Source organism: Zerene cesonia, unplaced genomic scaffold (assembly GCF_012273895.1).
Source record: "Zerene cesonia ecotype Mississippi unplaced genomic scaffold, Zerene_cesonia_1.1 Zces_u004, whole genome shotgun sequence".
Classification (NCBI taxonomy): Eukaryota; Metazoa; Arthropoda; class Insecta; order Lepidoptera; family Pieridae; genus Zerene; species Zerene cesonia.
Window position 1 is genome coordinate 236,918 of NW_024045134.1, and position 19,372 is coordinate 256,289.

Here is a 19,372-nt window from a genome sequence, read left to right on the forward strand (position 1 = left end):
ATATAACTAAATATGTATTATCCGTTTACGAATGAACGCATCTATATGATTAAAATTGTGATTCAAATTAACATATCTATGTTAATCAAGTCTATCCTATTATGTCAAATTAAGAAAAATAACATCCAACTATCAACACCCAAAACAATTCAGTATCAATCAACACAAGTTTACATCCAAAATTGCGTATATTAAATCACTGGAAGATAATCGGCGGTCGTTCTCGTGATCTCCCGTCGAATAGTTTTACATTAATTTAGTTAATTGCGATGCAATTACGATAGGTCTCATTTATCTTCACACCTGCAAGGCTCCGTGTAATTTAGAAAATGTATTGACGGCTGATCGACGACACTCGCATATCTGCCTACCTTTATAAAGCATGGTAATAGTGATTTGAGCAATGCATTAAACGTTTTAAATATATTATAAACTTGCATTTGTTGCTAATGCTTTTTGTGTTATCTTCTCTTTATTTACAACTCACCCTGTTCGCTTGTATATATGACAAACATCGCTACAAATACTCAATCGTTTGAGAGCATTGCAATCGTTTTACTGAAATCTTAACATATTATCATAGCATTAGTACCAAGCGCCAAAATGGACATAAACAATGTACCAAGTCACAATGAGCCCTTCATCACAAAGCATGACGATCCACGTGACCTCCACCAGACTCCGAGCAATTAGCGCTATTTCAATAACACGTCCCGATAGACCTTTCACGCGGTCCCCATCAAATTATCCCTCGAATGTGTCGCGGTCGATCTTCGCAATTTAATTTATACGCTTCATATTGAGCACATATTGGGATAATTTATATAAATCGCACGTTGCGCCAGGGCAGGTCACGAGCGCACGAGCATCTGTACGCGGTGACGGATTGGAGGCACGATAAATGGTTTTTACGTTTATATCGCGTATGAATATATAAGACGCATTACTTAAGCACCAGTGCGACTGTCTAGATGAGATGTTTTTACGTAATAGATACGTGAATATTGTCTTAAGTTTTTTTAAAAGTTTTCATTTTCAAATGCTATTTGGTCACTCAAACTGATAGAACAAAGACAAATTATAAAAAGTTTGGTAATAATTCTTACATATTTATATATCTATTATTAAATTTAAGCTTATGGCTACATTTATTGTAATTAGTTTTGTGCTTTGTTCGTTTTTAGTGATATTACATCTCATTTTGCTTACTTATCTTCATTAAATAATCAACAATATATCACGTCACATTTTAAGAGGTGATCTATCAATTTATACATACTTTCAATTTATTTAATCGTATGTAGAACATAATATTTTCTTGAAATAATTTCTGATACAATTCTTTGACTCTGACAAAGCTATAAGTAAGCATAGTGACAATGGGTACGCAATTAGGATTATGTAAATCTGGGACGTGTATCAGATATTTATGCAAGGCATTTTAGTATTTACGACCATTAAATATGGGTTGTAGTAGCTGAGAGATATCAATTTCGGTCAGTGAATGTACATAAAGGCCACAACTGTTTGTCACAACTGTCCATCTTGTCTTAGTTATAGAGATGCAGTGCTCATGCTACGAAATTGCGATTATATAAAATGATTTACTCTTAAGATAACTAAATTATTTTACTTCTAGATGCCGTTGGATTTTTACATAAAAAATACATAACTAAATTACGTTTTTAAATTTATGTATCTGTCACTTTGGAACGTTGCTTCCACAGATAAAAAAGCCATTGACTGACTAATTAAATTGCATAACATTATACTGTGTTTTTTGCTGATGTCGCGAGAAATTTAGTGTCTTGCTCTTTTACATTACCCCAGTGACATATTTTATATAAACATTATTTTAAATACCATGTAATTAAATTGCCGAAATAATATTTATGTTACAAATTTTCGGCTTAACGCGACGTTAAAGTCGAAATTTACCTCGTAGACATAATAAAGCAACTTGTCAATGAATCGAAAATTAATCTAAATTTATATGGGACGGCGTGAATTGAATATTATTTAACAATACACCTCACGAACGGTTGTGCAAGTGATTCTGGTTTGACAACGATGAATGGGCCAAATCTTGGCTAGGGTCGGGTCAGATGGAATCACGATTTTCGGTGAAAAATTACCGTGGTATCGAGCTGCTTTACTAGATAGCAGATGTTCACGATTTAGCAGCACGTACATAATCATAATTTATATAGATTAACAATTATATTTCACAATAAAATTTCAATTTGTGTTGTGCTTCAACCGCGAGACTAACTGTTAATGGAACTGTTGTGTAGAATTACTCCAACACAGTAAATACATTATCTATATATTTATATAAATTATACTTTTTTGGACAAATTTGAGATCGATATAACTAAGCAGAAAGTAAAAAGTAACGATCCGAAAAAAAGTTAAGCCAATTTTACACAATCGCCTTTAATGAATTAAAAACACTCGAACAAACCGCCGTCCCCCTAACACTTACCAAATCCTTTTAAACGTCGAGTCTAGTAACATCAAACAAAATGGCTAGGCATCATCGCGCATAGGTTTTACGACTCATAATAACCGGCCGCGATCTCTAATACGCCGATAGCACATTAATCATTTAAATGCTTGTAAAGTGTTTATTAACTGACTAACAATTAATAACGCGGACCGCTATACTGCGATTTGCGGATATAAATCACAGTGTAATGTGATATCCGCACTGGTAGCACAGTAGTTATCGTGAAATAAACACGGCGCTTGCTGCTGCCGCCTGCCTGCCTGCCTATTATAATAATTAGAGAAAAATTATCATACTAAACTTATTTATTGCAAACTAGGGGGATACGTGATGCGATTCAGTGTGCGAGTTTTATTGTTCGACAGAGTGTAGTTTTATTAATCCAAAATCCAAAATATAAATACTAGGACATTTATAACGTTTTTTCCTAGGAAAAAATTATCACGGTGAAACAGGTTTTTTCTTCTCATAAAGATGTAGCGGAAAAGGGAGTACTCATGCGTTAAATATTCAGTTCCTATATATTTTTCAGTCTATAGCTACATGTTCACGAGATATGTAACAATTGCTTGCCTAACATTTCTACACTAGCGTACATAACATTGCAGACACGTCGCTGCAATTTTTAGGTCCTTGCTCAGGTTCCCACGCCGTTCCGCGTTGCCACACTTACAAAATATGTGCTGTGCAAACTGTTTTGCGTTGCGTAACCTTTCAGAAGCTTACTGTATACCTCCCATTCCCTCTTCCCTTTCACCACAACCCTTTATAGAATTAATTAGCGACTTTGCAACAAGTTCTTGTCTATAGTCAATCAAGAGGTATCCTTGATTGATTTGTTGATTCTCTCTATATGGGTTTGCGTGAACGCCAAACACAAATCGCGTATACGGTCTGTTAATCGGTTCAATAAACCCCTATACCCGTTTTCTTTGCCTATCTAGTGTGCATCCACTATCCAGTGATTATTTATGAGGAAGAGAAATAGGCACAACCGAGTGATCGATTGCAATATAATAAAATCAATTAAAAATATTGAATTTCATAGATTTTTGCAAAACGCCACAAATTCACATATAATTAATATACAGGATAGTAATCAGCTTCAAGAAAAAATCACATCAATTAATGGTTCGTTATCTATTTCATTAAAGAAACTATGTATCGGGGAATAGCACGTGTTACTTCACTCCAAAGCCCTTCATCAACACAGTTTACGAACTACAACATTGATGCCAGGATAGTCCTCCATTAAATAAGCTGTTTATCGTTGCACTACGATACACGAGGGCTCGATTCAGGAGTGCAAATCAAGTAAAGCCGCGGCGGAGCGTTGTAAACTATATAATGGTCAATTTTACGTCACGCCGTTCTGTTATGTGAAAAGACAAACTTATTGCAAATTGCTCGTGACAAACGCTATGCTCGGTTCAAATCTGCTTGCGAAAACATGCATTTTCGAAGTTGAACTTATTTCAATGTATATACAGAGATTATGTGCAACAAGTTGTACTATGTGGTGAACAATATTGACTTCAAAGGTACGCAAAATTAAAGATCTTATTTAGTTATTACATTATTTTGTATTGGGACACAGGCCTCCTATGAGGGTTCAGGCCATAATCAGGTCGAACTTTTGATTCTTGGACATGCCGGTTTATTCACGATGATTTCCTTCACCGTTTTAAGCAGTGGTGATGTTATGTGATCCACATGGGCAGATAAATTGAAAAATCAATTTATTTCTTGCACGCTCGCCTCGGTCTCGAACCCCGACATATCAATTTTAAAGTCCGAGGTTCTGACCACTGAGCCACCACTGCTTTATCTAGTTATTATACTACAATTGAAATACTTGAGAAACAAATAATCAATCCAAGTGATAATTTAGACACTGAATATATGTGACTTGATTTAGAAGAGAATTGATAAGACAAATCACAATTTTTCAATATCAGCATTACAATATAGACGATATAAAATCAACATCAAAGACAATGTTGCGGCCGTCTGCGCCACATAATGCATTTTATCTTACATTTACGACTACATTAAGGTAACAGAACGTGCAATCGTAAACTAATAATTTAATGCACCATACGTGTAATTTGTAAGTGCTCTTAAAGAGTATTTATCTACGGGACGACTCGAATGTTCCGGCATCCGACCGCCAATAAAATAGGTTGAGATCGAAGCGCGGACGCAACGTATAATATCATTAGACTCATCGGACCACAGCGTTTTCTTTACAACCAGCATTTGTTTAACAAGATACGAGAGGAGCGAACCATTAATATATTCTGTTTTGTAACAGCAGAAGTATCAGGTTATATTGTTTTGGAATTAAATATTACTAAAAAGTCTAAAATTGTAACAAATATAATCTGATTTCCGATTGCGATATATCATTGTAACTAATTGACTTGAGAGAGTTTTCGTAAGTAATTTCACACGTTTATTTATTTTATATCATTTCGATTTCATTTGACTGACAAAGCGTTTTATCACAAGTGCTGTGGGCTGTTATTATTTGTATAATATCTTTGTGTAGTATCGTTAGTTTGCTATTGATCGGTAGCTGATGGCTTATTAACGTCTGTCTCGACTTCATTTGTAACTCAGTGTTTTGATTCTTATTATTTGAAGTTATTATAAACATTGTGTTAGGTTTGAAGTTGTGATGTATATTCTTTAGGGAACGGTAATATTTCCGAATTTTTTCTTTAGTATAGAATTATATAATCACAATAAATAATTTGTGGTAAACGAGTGACTGACATAATCGTTCTTAAACTGTAATTTAGATTACCTATATCGTACGAGACAATCTTGAAAGTTCCAAAACATAATAAATCTCTTACTCTTAGTACTTTTAGTACCTTCTTCTTAATATATATAAATAACGCATCACGTTGTTTGTCCGCGATGGACTCCTAAAGTAACTCAATCGATTTTAATAAAAATTGCACACCATGTGCAGCTTAATTCCACTTAAAAGATAGGATATATAAATGACCGCCCGAGCGGAGCCGGGGCGTGCAGCTAGTAACTGTATAAAACAAATCACTCACCGGTGCGTACTCAGCGCAGATGTCTATAGAGCTGACAAAGTCGCACACGTCGTCGACGGACCAAGCGGAAACGCGCGCACGCGCCTCCGCGCACAGGCAGTCGCGGGTTTCACTCCGATCTACATGAATAAATCATACATGAATTAACTTTTTTTAATGCATTCATGTCAATTGAATAATGCATCGTGCGCAGTGACGCGTGTTGATTTTAATTGCCGCTGTGCAGTTACAATTGATTAATTGATAAGGCGCGTTCGCGTGCGGATAACATTTTTTTTTGTTTTTTTTTTCATATAGGCGTTTAAAAAATCGTTCGTTTTTTGTTAAAGGTGATGTCATTTTGTTGTCGCAATTTGATATAATTAGGTTAGAAACATCGCTCGAGATACGCTCAAGGGCATTGCGTCATATGAAGGCTATAATTCAAGATCGGATTGTTTAATCATTGTGATCAAACTTAATATGAAACAATGATCGTTTATTTTCTTAGAATAATTATTATTTTGAATATTGTATGACATTATAGACACAAAATAAGTTCTCTTATATTTTTTTTAAATGTAGCAACATACGCAACCGTCTCCTTGGTACAGTGGTTAACTCGTGAGCGTAGAACCGAGGGGTCCTGGGTTCAATTCCCGGTGGGGACGCACAAAAAAAAAAATGTCTCGGTCTGGCAGGGCACAGAAGGCTGATCACCTACTTGTCCGTAAAGAAAATCGATCAGTGAAACAGATGTTCATCATCTGCCCCATACCCCACTAGGGGACACGGGACTTCACTTTTAACATACGCAAAGGTTAAGTGAATGAACTTTTCTTATCTATACCAATATTATAAAGAGGAAAGATTTGTATGTACGTATGTATGTTTGTAATGTTTTCACGCAAAAATTACTGGACCGATTTCAAATCTTTCACCATTAGAAAGCTGACGCTTCATTGAGTGACATAGGCCACGGGCGAAGAGCTATTTGTGGGTTAAACAAAAACGAAAAAGATCACAAGAAGTATAAAAAATCTTGAACAATTCCATAATTTTCATTTGATCCGATTTCACTACCGGAGAATTGTACAACGTTATGTTTAGAGCAGAATCGGACCAGACCAAAGAGACACTATCTACCGTCTATTGCATAATATATTTTAATCATCATTATCTCATCTATAAAACCACCATATAACATAACAGTATAACCAACTCACCTTCATTCGACACCCTGTCCCTGTCGTCATCGCTCCTCGTGCTGGGGCTGGCGGAGAGTCGCGCACGCTTCGCCGCGCTCTCTCCCGCCGCGGAGAGATCGAGCGGGGAATGTTCCGGAGCCGAGCCGATACCGACGCGTTTCCTACGCGATCGCCCCGTGCGACTCACCCGCGATATCGCCAGTAGAGTCTGCGGAAGATGTGACATATGTTGCTTATTCTAGTACGAGAGATGATAGTTGATATGGTACTATCAACTCTCTCATATTGTATATATATATTGTATAGTATGTTTGCGTTAATGTACTAATTTACTTGTTGTCGTGTTCCCTTTAAAAAGTGAAGTCCCGTGTCCCCTACTGGGGTATGGGGCAGATGATATACATCTGTTTCACTGATCGATTTTCTTTATGGACTAGTAGGTGATCAGCCTTCTGTGTCCTGCCAGACCGAGACATTTTTTTTTTATTGTCCCCACCGGGAATCGAACCCAGGACCCCTCGGTTCTACGCTCACGCGTTTACCACTGTACCAAGGAGGCGTTAAAGGAGGCGTCGTGTTCCCTTTGAGTATGCCTTATTTGGGCATATTATAACAGTGACAGAATTACGTCGAATCAGTCAAAATGACCACCTTCTACGTTATTGCAGAGGGTTTATTTTTATCAAAAAGTAATTAAAAAAACAAAAAACCAAATTTTACTTATACAAAGATAATTAAACACTGTTTTCTAATAAATTACTGTACCTCTTTATAGCGTAATGCAAAACAAAACTGTACTTTGTTGTTACACTGCTTATTATATTAATAACGCATACAAAATCAGTTACGGTACAACCCATGTAATTATAACAATATTCCGAGCTATTAAACACGATATTCAGGCTTAAGGCTTAAATTTATCTACGTAATAATCATTATTATTATTCTTACATTTGACTGACTAATAAAATTTACAACCGTTGTACTTTTAAAGTGTCTGCATTGTGACAGAATACGGAACTTTGTTGCGAAACAGTCGGTTACGATTAGAACAGTTCAACTTGAAAGCTTTGAATTTGCTTGACATAAATAGTCCTTGTAATACTTAAATCAAAATAGATTTAGGATAATTTATAAATTGGTATGTAACTTTTATCCGTTTTAGTGTTAAGTTAAAACATGTAGAAGGCTATTAAATTTGTGCGCTTATTTCTTAAATTACTGAATAAGGTGCATTTAGTTTTTTTAATAGATTATGAGTAATCATCAATTCTCAATTCAATCGTAAAATCCGTAACCAAAAGATTTCAACGCGCTCCGATAGGAACACAACAGGCAGTCATATTTTTCGAGTTAATTTATAACCATGTCCATTCCCCGTCCACAACAATCGACCGCCATGACATTTAGAAACTCAATTACTGGTAGCCGGTCAAGCTGTGGCAGTGTTAAGCAAACACGAAAGAATGGGCCATTATCTGATTGAGACCACTCGCTCATAAGTGGCCGGCATTCATCATAATAATGCTCGACGTCGTCACGCTAGCCGCCCGCGGGTCAAATTGCAATCTATCTTTTTAATTGCTGAAAGGTAAAAAAGCTGGTCTCATTCTAGATAAAATTTCGAGGCGCGCGCGCGCGATTTGAGCACGTAGAGGCACGCGCGGCCAATTGTCGCTAGGGCTGCCAACTTCAATATTCTTTGAAAGATATGTCTGAATTTATTCGCAATTTTAAACCAACAGCGATATTAAAGGATTCACGTGTCATATTGTATAACGTTATTGTGAGAAGATCTTTGATTATTGAGACCTTTAAATTTTTGTTAGTAGAATCTTCACATTTTGCATCCAATAATCCTTCTGTTAACCCTATTCTCCGCACGAGCCGCAGTCGTTAATCTAACAGCTTATTTCCGCGCTCCCGTTTCTCTTCACAGGTGAGAATAAATTCTATAAATTTATAGTTTAAGGGCACAAAGAGAAATGTAACAAATCATGTTAATATCGCGCTATCAGATTCAGAGCCGCGATACCAAAATTAGAAAGCAAACAGTGCAATTCATGGATCGCGGTCTAAATTACACCGAAGCAGCTGAACTTCAACCGGAGTACGTTTATTTTCTTAGAAAGTTGAAATCCAATAAGTGCAAAAATCGCATACCTAGTTACTGCATTTCGCGTGCCTCTTACTCGTTTATTATAAACGGCTAAGCGCGTGTCGATCGCGCACACTGGAGAGATCCGTAGCGTTTAATCGTTTTACATCATCGATTAAAAAATGTTGCAGGGTGCATCAGTAGAGAAAAGTCGTTAGAGGGCAGTTTTGTCGTAACTAATTTGTTTTTATGTACTATATAGCAACAATTTAGGGTTTTTGAGACTTGACGTGTTCAATAAATCTAGTTGTATATTCCAAAAGTGGAAACAAATAAGTGAGTGAAAACTTACACCACTATTTGGTATCTTCTTCTGAAACATGGGCAAAACATAATTTATCTAATATAATTGAATGTTGTAAGGTCGTATTACCCTCGCTCAAACTACGCAGCAACTCAATAACACGCAATGCTTTCAATGGTCTCCCGGGTCTGCCCTCAGAACTCTAAAAAGAGTAATAAGTCGGGCACAGCGATTTCACATGGCGGACGTATCGCGGCGCGCTCTTGGCGCGTGCTGAGCCCAATTAGTGCAGCTCCAGTTGCCTTCGGCGAGAGGAGATGGTTCGGTGCACGCGCCGGGGGCGGGGCGGAAATACCTCGACTAGGGTTGTCAATGAGCTCAAAATTGGCATTTGAGCTTTATTATCCACGACAGAATACCACATAATAATGTGAATAAATGTTAAAACAGTGCTTCATTACTATATTTGTAGAAAGCTGGATTTCAAAACATTGTAAAGAACACAAACAGGGCAAAGAAGACCGTAGGTGTATCTGGCCAAAATTTGTATTTAGAAGTAGAGTTTGATTATTTGAATTGCGTTTCCATTTCTCAACGTTTTTTATTTAAACTGCAGCAATACTTATACACTTAGTGCTATAAATAACTATCAGTGGAATTTATCTCCCGCTAAAAGCATATATAACAAGCCCTTTAAAATTCAAAAAATCAACTCCAATGAGCACTATTATTATCACATGACAGCCCTAGCATATCTGCACGGGCACTAACAACCGCCACACTTCACACTATCTTATCTACACCACCAAAGGAAGTGTAAAGGTCGTCGAGCTTATCATATATAATTACCTCAATTAATAGCTCAAAGGAAGCACGCTACACTCGAGTTATGATTTCATAGATCCCGAATTAACATAAATTAACTACGTCCAATAAAGATCACGAAGATAGTCGCGTGGATATTATACAAAGAGGTTTTAATCATAGCCGTGAACTATGGAACGGTGAACAGGTACAATTAAATCTGGAAGGTCAGTGCGCACAGAATTTATAATCATTAATGAATTTTAAAGACGCGCTTATGAAATGAGAAATCAGCTGAGCGTAAATTATTTCATAGGGGCACTGGCATTGCTGTAAGCGATGTGCATTACGTTAGAGGAAATTGTAAAACAATGTTTTCATTTTATTTTTAATAATACTCTCAAAAAGGCTTAATTTCGCAATGTTACGCTTTGAACAAGTCTTTAATTGGAGCTTGATTATAAAGTGTGTATTTCAAAATATAAATCGTAAAAAAGTATGTTCCGAAAGTTAACGTTTTAGTTGGGGAAATTAAATTTGATATTCATTGTTCTAAAATACTCCAATTTATTGTGTTATTTTAAATGTCGATAAACATTTGCAAATATCCGCTAAGACAGAAATCGAGCTGTCAATTAATTTTGACTTGTCAATTATTGTATTACAGAATTGCAGAATTCCTTCGCACTGTTTTGTTATTTGCTTTAAATGACATTTAACAATTTATTGCCGGTTGAGTGAAAATATTTTACTCCTACCAGAAAGATAATAAATTCCTTTATTTTGTAAATGTAATAGACTTTTGTTCATTGATTATTAATGCCATATCTCTCCTTAACTTGCGGGTAACTACCACAAGGATACCCGATCTTTTGGAAGGCTCACGTATATATTGGTTCTGTTGTATATGTGATAATATTAATAATTTGTGTGGTTATGTATTAATAAACTTTCAAGTCCATTGCCAATTCTTCATTCCTCCTACAGTTACCAAAATTTTGTGATCATGTTTTTTTTTCATGTATACAACAACACTAATCACATAATACCTTAGTAGCGCTCATGTCCATCATGACAGGGAAGGCGGGCAGCCGGGGCGGGCCGCCCTGCTGCTGGGCAAGCTTCGCGAACAGGCCACCCACTGGGGTGTCGCTGACGTCGGCCTGCGGTATCGGCGCGCGCGGCTCCAGACCGAACCCGTTCACGCGGTGGAAGTAACTGCAACAATGACTTATACTTAATATCGAAATATGGTGACACAAGTCGTCTACAAATTGCAGATCCTAATGAACGTTTGAGAACTTATGATCTCACTGTACAGTTCATGTGTGTCACCAATCCGCTCTGATTAGGCGGAATGTTCATTGTTAGTTTGGTTGCAAGAATTGGTACATTTTACAAGATATCCTCTATTTATCCTTAATACTTTTATTACGTCCCAAGGTTGCCTGGAAGTAATGGCTTGAAAGCGATAAGGTCGCCAATATGTACGATAAAAGATTTTGTGTGCGTTTCTTTTCCATGTGTTGATTGTGCAATAAAGAGTATATAAATAAAGAAAGAAATTCATCATTCATAATGCTATCGATCCGTCACGTTTTTAAGCAGTTAAGATTAAATCCAACATCAAAAGATCAAAACATTGAAAATATCATAACGCAAGTTGCATATAAGCTTTATTTGCATTCAAGGAAAGACTGCGCAACCTTTAACACCCAGTAAATAATATTCATATTGCAGGCAAGTGTATGTTAGATTATTACTACAGCCTGCGTGTGATTATCTTCATATCTAATGGTTAATATATTACATTAAACATAATATAATGGTTATTACATGCATGATTTAATTTACCTCTTAATTTTAATTTTCAATTGGATGATATTTCACATATGATATGAAGTTCCTGTGCGTTTAAATTTTGATTCCAACGTTAAACTAGCCCCGTATGTTTTATATGTAGTCGCAATACATATATTTCATAGTATATTTTTTATTTAATGTTCCATTACATAATATCACAAAAAGATTATGCTACTTTTGTTTAGTTATATGTGAAGTAAAGCGAGAATTAAAAAAAAAGATACTAAATAAGTCACAAATATCAACCATTACATATGATACAACAATAAAACCAACTTACATATTATCATGTTTAAAAGAAAGATATAATTTATGGTCATTTACATATAACATAACCTAAATAAAAGTTCTCAAATCCTACTCTAACAACATAATGGGAGCACGGTCGGACTAATTCACAGTCATTATTCAAAATACCCGGCATTAGTTCATAATTTATGATTATCACTCACTACTGTTGCGGCTAAACTTTTATGCAATATCCTTGAAAATTGTATAATAACAGAGCTGGACATAATTATAGCGCGAATAAATGGCCGAACCGAGCCTCGGGTCAGGTATTTTTACTAACGTCAAAAGGTTAGATAAGAAAACGTTACAAAATTGTACAGATTATAATATCTCGGCTATTAAAGTATCTGTGGAATTGCATGGGCGGGTAATAATGTGTTTGAAAAATTTTAAATTGCTACAAGAAAATAAAGAGATACATGGATGATACATATGGATACAAAATCTGTAAGCATATAGTTTTTAAGTTTCATTGGTAGTTCATAACATGTATTTTACGACAATTATCATGTTTTTGCTGGAGCATGGTTTTATTCACGAAACAACGCGATAAATCACACCGAAACGGCAAGTTTACGCGATTTATATAGTTCCCGATAACACTGCTCTATATAAAGACTCAATTAAAATTTAATTTATGCAATTCGAAATAGTTATTTACTTTGGTTATCTCATTAGGTGAAACAATATTTATCACTCGGTGCAGGTGTTTAACTATACACGACATTGAGTATTCGAGCGTTAAACGTCAATCGGACAAGCGAAAATAGGTCTTCACTCGATTGCCGATAGGTCGTTATAGCTTGTGGAGTGCGTGCGACCAGAAGAGACACTCGGCCACCAATCGGACGAATCGTAATTAAAATTGACAGAGGTCACTAACCCGACACCGTGAGATGAACAATTCATTAATATAACATAAGTTCGGACGTCGGTTCTCACGAATCATGTAAATTTGTCGACTATACGCGAGCTGTTATCAAATCGATTAATATGCAAATCGATTTGGGCATCACTACCCGGTCGGTGACCCGCGGGTCGTAAGGTATTGTGATGTGACGTGATGCAAATGCTAAAATATGCATCTTACACTAATTTGTTTGCGTATTTTTCCATGTATATGGCTTGTTAAATTTTTTAAATACCTCTTTATACATCTTTATTACATTTTCTTTTGACAATAATAGAGTGCCGCCTGAAGTCGCATAAATTTTCTACATATGTAATTATATTTGCTGTTTTTATGTTTATGCAGTAGCTGATAGGAATCTGTAGTGTTTTATGACAAGATATATTAAACACATTATAATTTAATACTATTACGTATATCGCTGTGATATACCAATTTTATCTCAATTTTATCATATACATTTGTTATAGTCAATCACTTTGAAATGATATGTTCTTTAAGGCCATGCACCGACGAAAAAATTAGTTTACCACTACAGAGAATCACTACTAAGAACTGTCTGTTCTGCATCCTTCTCTAATCCAGTAAAATTAAATCAATATTATAAAAAGTAAAATATGTCTCGACCTATTTAAAGATTAATTTTTTTTTTATGTTACAGGCGGCAATGGAGCTGGTGGGACGCCTGATGGTAAGCGCTACCACCACCCATGAACATTTGGAGAGGCATAAGGTCCATTGCAGACCTTACGCCTCTACAAATGGATTGCCGACTTTTTGGGAAGGGATTAAGAAAATATTGGCGATAGGTATATAGAATAAAGGAAAGGACTGGGAAGGGTAAGGAAAAGGATATGGGCCTCCGGCTCCCCACTCACCGAACGAAACACGACAGAATGCTATTTTACGCCGGTCTTCTACACACACCGGACAACCACCGGATCAAGCCGGGCCAAGCGTAGACACTAGAGTGTAACACTCACTCATTAGCCGGATGCGTGTTGTAGCGCGCCGCCAACGAGCGCATGATGTCCGAGTAGTTGCGCGGCGGGTGCGCGGGCGCGGGCGGCGCGTGCGGGCTGCCGCGCTCCGGCGGCGTGCCGGGGTACGACGACGTTGACGGTGTCACGCTGCGAGATCTGACAAAATACAAGCATTTCTAATAAAATGTATCAGCTTTAGGAGGTGGTGTTTTTAGATTGAGACTTTTTTTGAGTTACTGAGTTTGCTGCAACATCTTATATCAGTCCTAGTATCCTAGTTGGACTCCGCTTGCTAAATCTTTTGTGCACATAAAACTTAGGTGTATAGCAGATATTTGTAACATACAATATGTTTTTATAGTTTTTATAATATATTGTGATGTGAATTCACTTGTAACAATTTTACCTGGATGCGTTAGATTCATGTGGACTGAGCCTCTCACTCTTGACGGTGTGTGTTTGTGGCGCAGGCGCCGGCGCATGCGTTTGCGCCGGCGACGCCGCATCGCGCGCGCAACGTCGAGCTGCGCCCCCGCCGCCTTCACCTAATAGCAAAAGAAATATTCGTTATCATTATGAGCGCACATTTTTTGCCACTGCGGGACACAGACTAAAGACTGAAAATTAAGACGGACTAATTAACCAATCAGACCTGAATGACAGACACGATCTGGCTGAAATTGTTAAAAGAGATAGATAATGATAAGGATCGATTTTATCCTGTTGCTAAGAGAACAACGGTTAAGCGGAAAGCTAGTGCGAAAATAAATACCGAGGAAGTAAATACGAGCAATTCAATTGCTATGAGATGATTCGACATATAGTAAGTACATCGCTATATATAATTTGAACAAGCTAAACGTTATGAAAGCAATCGGCGCTGTGCCCTTAACATTGACACACGATAGCATCGCGTGAACCCTCGCAAAAATGTCACATCACAATTACGTCGTCCAAGTAAGGCGCACTGACTCACAACTGGTTATAACATCCCAACTGACCGTGCTGTGTGCACATCGACGTGATATAAACTGCAGTATCAGAGCAGATATATAATGTTATATGTCTACTGAAGCGTGATGTAAGTCTTTTCAGTTTTAGACGAATTTTCCTAAAAAAATATTATTATTTTTAGCAGATCTGTCAATACCACGGTTCTATAAATCAATTTAGTTTTGTCACGACTGTTATATAATATCTTCTGTTGTTGTCTGTTTTCCCATCAAAAAAGTATTTGAATTTGAACATTCAATTCATATGTTACCATAGCAACATGAATCGCAGATTATTTTCACCTTTTGATATCTGAATTGAAAAAAATGCAAATTCATAAACCGAATCTTTATTTACGTACATAAACACAGATATCATAATAGAACTCATATAACATTTTGTATTGATAGTGAATGATACAAGTTTCTAGGTTAAGTCACTTCCACTACGCAATTAATAATTCTTCAGTAAATGTTTATCTCGGTAAAAGCTCACCTCATGTAAATATTTCACTTATCTTTGTAATGTCTCGTATGCATCAGATAGAGGATTAAATTAAAAGCGACTATGCCGAAAATGATGTCGTTATAATTTCGTGAATTGCTATGAAAATGGAGAGTAGTTAGATAACGATGTCATATTTGCAATAAAACATAGAAATGTGGTACAAGCGCTTTCCATTGTTCATGTACAATTTAGGTACCATATATAACATTAGTATTTTATATTGTTACTAGATGCTCCTCCCGGCTCCGCTCCGATATTAAGATTCCTGTTTCATCCCAAGGGAGCATTTATATAAAAAGATACTTTTTTATATATATGTATAGTATATAACAGTAGTATATCACACTCTGAGTGCCAAATTTCATCAACATCCGTTCAGCGTGATTGACGGACAAACATCTAAATAAACAAACTTTCACATGTAGTGTGATTAATGTATTTATTATATTTTGATATTGTATTACAGTAACTGGTTAGGACCTAGGATTTCAATCGAAATTCGGAAGTTTCGGACAAGAAAAACGTGCACGTGCTCGAAACGGTGAAGGAAAACATCGTGAGGAAACCGGGATTCTGAAGAATCATTATTGCTAAAGTATAACAGACATTTGTGGTCGTCGCCTTTAAATTTACCTTAAGGTAAAACATATTGTACTCGAATTATTTTTGAATGAACAGTAATGTAGGTATATAACACATTTAGGATACCAAACATCAACCGATAAATATCTCCGTGAGTACTATGCGCAGCATTCTTCCGCTATGTCGGCTCGAGAATGTAGAATGCACGAAATTTCACATTTAAAAACGAAATATTTCTTCAAATTCCCGTCAGCTAAACATGACCGAGGTATCCGCTTAACCTTCGCTGCAAGATATTACAGTGACATTACATTTGGTTCACAAAAAGTTGCACTATGCTGACCCTCCATCCAGCCGTACGAGATACGTATCGGGCGGCGCTTTTGAAGGCGAAATTAACCCACTAGTTTTCCACCAATCTGAACCATCTTGGCACATGACGAGTGCTCCGGTGCCAACTGCATACTGAATTAAGAAAGACTTTTGGTAATGGACTTTTGGGTAACAATTATACAATACAAAGTTGTCGCTTGTTAAAAACGTCCGTTGAAGTTTAGTAAACGATGAAACAAACGCTTAATTTACCAAACAAATTTTATAACAGCGTTTTTACTGAATCGTAAAAAAATAATATAATAAATAACAGTTATGATTTTTACAACGTAATAATCGTTTGTCATTTTAAAGTTAAATTGTTGTCTACTTAAAGGGCATTTTACTATATTATAACCTTCATGATTACCACAATCGCTGATGTGTAAAAGTGTCCAATTCGACAGGCTCGTTAAAGCTTCACAAGACTGTCATAGGAACTATGATACATTGTGTGAATAAACTCGAATATTGCCAACTAGCCAGCTAAAACATTGTCTTCATTAACCTCGCATTAATTAAATAATTCATAACATGACATTACACTATTAATATCCATTAAAAGATGGACTTTATAATACAATTTATAGTGAAAGTTGCTTTTTTTACGATCTTAAACAAAAATAAAGAATTAACAAGTGACTTTTTATATTGATATTGAAATAAAATTTTCCTGTTTGTGTTTAAACTGTATTAATTTAAACAAATCGAGGAAACCAGATAAGATACCTTTATAATTGATACAAAAATGTCAACATAAACTTTCGATAATATTATCGGGAAGTAATTTAAATGTTGAAAATATAGACGGTTCATTCATTATATTTAATTTATACTTATCCTCAACGATATCGTTTCAAATTTATTTGTCCCCTTTGTTATATAACGACGACGACTCTATTTATATGGCAACAGTTAGATTTTCATAATAAAGCCCACGGTCGACTCATAATCAGATGGGTTATGAGAGAATTCAAATTGACGCGTTCTGTTACTATTATATATTTTATTCTCGTTGTAATAATCATGTCGAATGGGACCATTGTATTCGTTTTCACGTTGGTGTAAATGGTTTTATCTGTGAGAGATCAATGTATTAACATCTATATTAGGTTATTCAGACACAAAAGGAATATATTGTAAATTACTTTGGGTTGGCGGACCACATACGTCGTTTGGCGTGGAACAGTATTAACTAGTTTCGATGGACGTATTATTTATGTGAATCGAAAAATAACTTAATGTAATGCGACTCAAAAGATAAAAAAAAAACAGTAAGTCTGAGAGAAACTTTAAAACATATTGACAACATTTAAAAGTCAATCGCGATAAACACAACTGGAGATAAAGTTATTACCAGGTAGCCGCACGGAGCCAGCATTTGACTCAATCATAAAATAAATCAACGTACAGCCTATAGGCATTAGAAACTCGAATAACGAATGGTGGTTTTGAAATATCGACAGTCGAATCGATAGTTTTGAATCGAATCAAGTGGTAATTATTGGGCGGACGCGGTCGAAAATTGTCAAGGTGAGCGATGAACGATGTCTTCTGGCAGCGAGGAAGGCTCGACGTTGGCTGAGAGAGGAAACGGCGACCGTTAGCTGCACTCTCGATTCGATATTTATATATGACCGACGCTTTTTAATGTCAATATTGGATGTATATAAAACTTAGGTACAACTAATTCCTGCATGCTGAAAAAGATGTAGTTCTCAGTCTCGTTAAAAATTAGTGTCCTCCGAATCTCGGTATTTAGATGACAAGATTTTAATTGAAACATGCTCATATTCAAATTTACGTTATAGCTGTATTGATCAAAGAAAACTTTATTTCATTTAAAGTATATCTCTTTTTAATTTTGACATAACTTTGTCGTTAATTAGATATAGAAAGAAGAAAAATCATTCGCGTCTTCGGTTAACTGAAATCTAAATAACCACGTACCTATTTTACCTATCTACACTCTAACAGTCTTCAGACTGCAAGCGTATAAATATATTTGAACAATCATTTTAATATGGTAATAATCATGAGTGTCCGAGGCCTCGTAGTTTTATAGTTAACAACGCGTAAACAATCTGCATGCAACAGGAACTTCGTTAACCTAAAGCGATGTAAATTACTGTTATGTATACGCCACATTGTTGCGACCGCGTGTGCCTTGCGACTCTTGGGATGTTTTGTGGCGCGAGTGATAGGCGATAAGGCTCAATCGACCCTTATATTTTTTATTATTTTTATAAAATAAGTCATTTGTATCCTATTTTCATTCCTTACTGTATCAAGGAATAAGTGATTAAAAAAATATTTTAAATAATTCATTAATATTTGATACTGTATTTAATTCATTTGGTCTTTTCTTTTATCATTTAACTTTAACGAAAACATTGCTTCAGTATAAATTTTAATAGCATTCAAAATTTGAATGTAAGCTAGACCGACCTGTGTTTTCACCTATATAATTCACAGCTCTCTAAACGTAACAAAGTCAGTTTCCAATCGACTTTTATAAATATTAATCAACCACCGCACACCGCACGGTTCGCGCCACGGGCCGGGTCACACACGCGGGTCGTCGTCAAACAATGTACCGTACGACGCGACCCCAAATGGAGGCACGTTCACCGTCACCTAACTGATATGACTCCACATATATGCATAACCAATACGTGATTGCCGTGTCAAGCGATCGGGGGATTAACAGAGCCTCTAAAATACCTATAAAGCTCGTAACTTGATACGAACGTACCTTTTATGGACCTCGAATAGTTACGATATATTGTGAAGCGTTGACCCAAAATATTTAATTTATATGTATGGCAATAATCTTGTGAATTCTGAAGATATATTATTACATTATGTCGTACATAAATGATAGATTATATTTTGGAA

General features: G+C 36.1%; 1 protein-coding gene across 2 annotated transcripts in view; it reads right to left on the bottom strand.

Moving 5' to 3' along the window:
• LOC119838685 (lethal(3)malignant brain tumor-like protein 1) overlaps positions 1-19,372 on the bottom strand; it is a 139,431-nt gene that overhangs the window by 32,156 nt on the left and 87,903 nt on the right. For both annotated transcript variants that reach the window (XM_038364761.1, XM_038364760.1), the window contains 5 exons: positions 14,427-14,565; positions 14,021-14,176; positions 11,023-11,191; positions 6,786-6,975; positions 5,581-5,699 (listed from right to left, as the gene is read on the bottom strand). In XM_038364761.1, the coding sequence (XP_038220689.1) occupies positions 5,581-5,699; positions 6,786-6,975; positions 11,023-11,191; positions 14,021-14,176; positions 14,427-14,565 (773 nt within the window). The remainder of the gene's footprint in view (positions 1-5,580; positions 5,700-6,785; positions 6,976-11,022; positions 11,192-14,020; positions 14,177-14,426; positions 14,566-19,372) is intronic.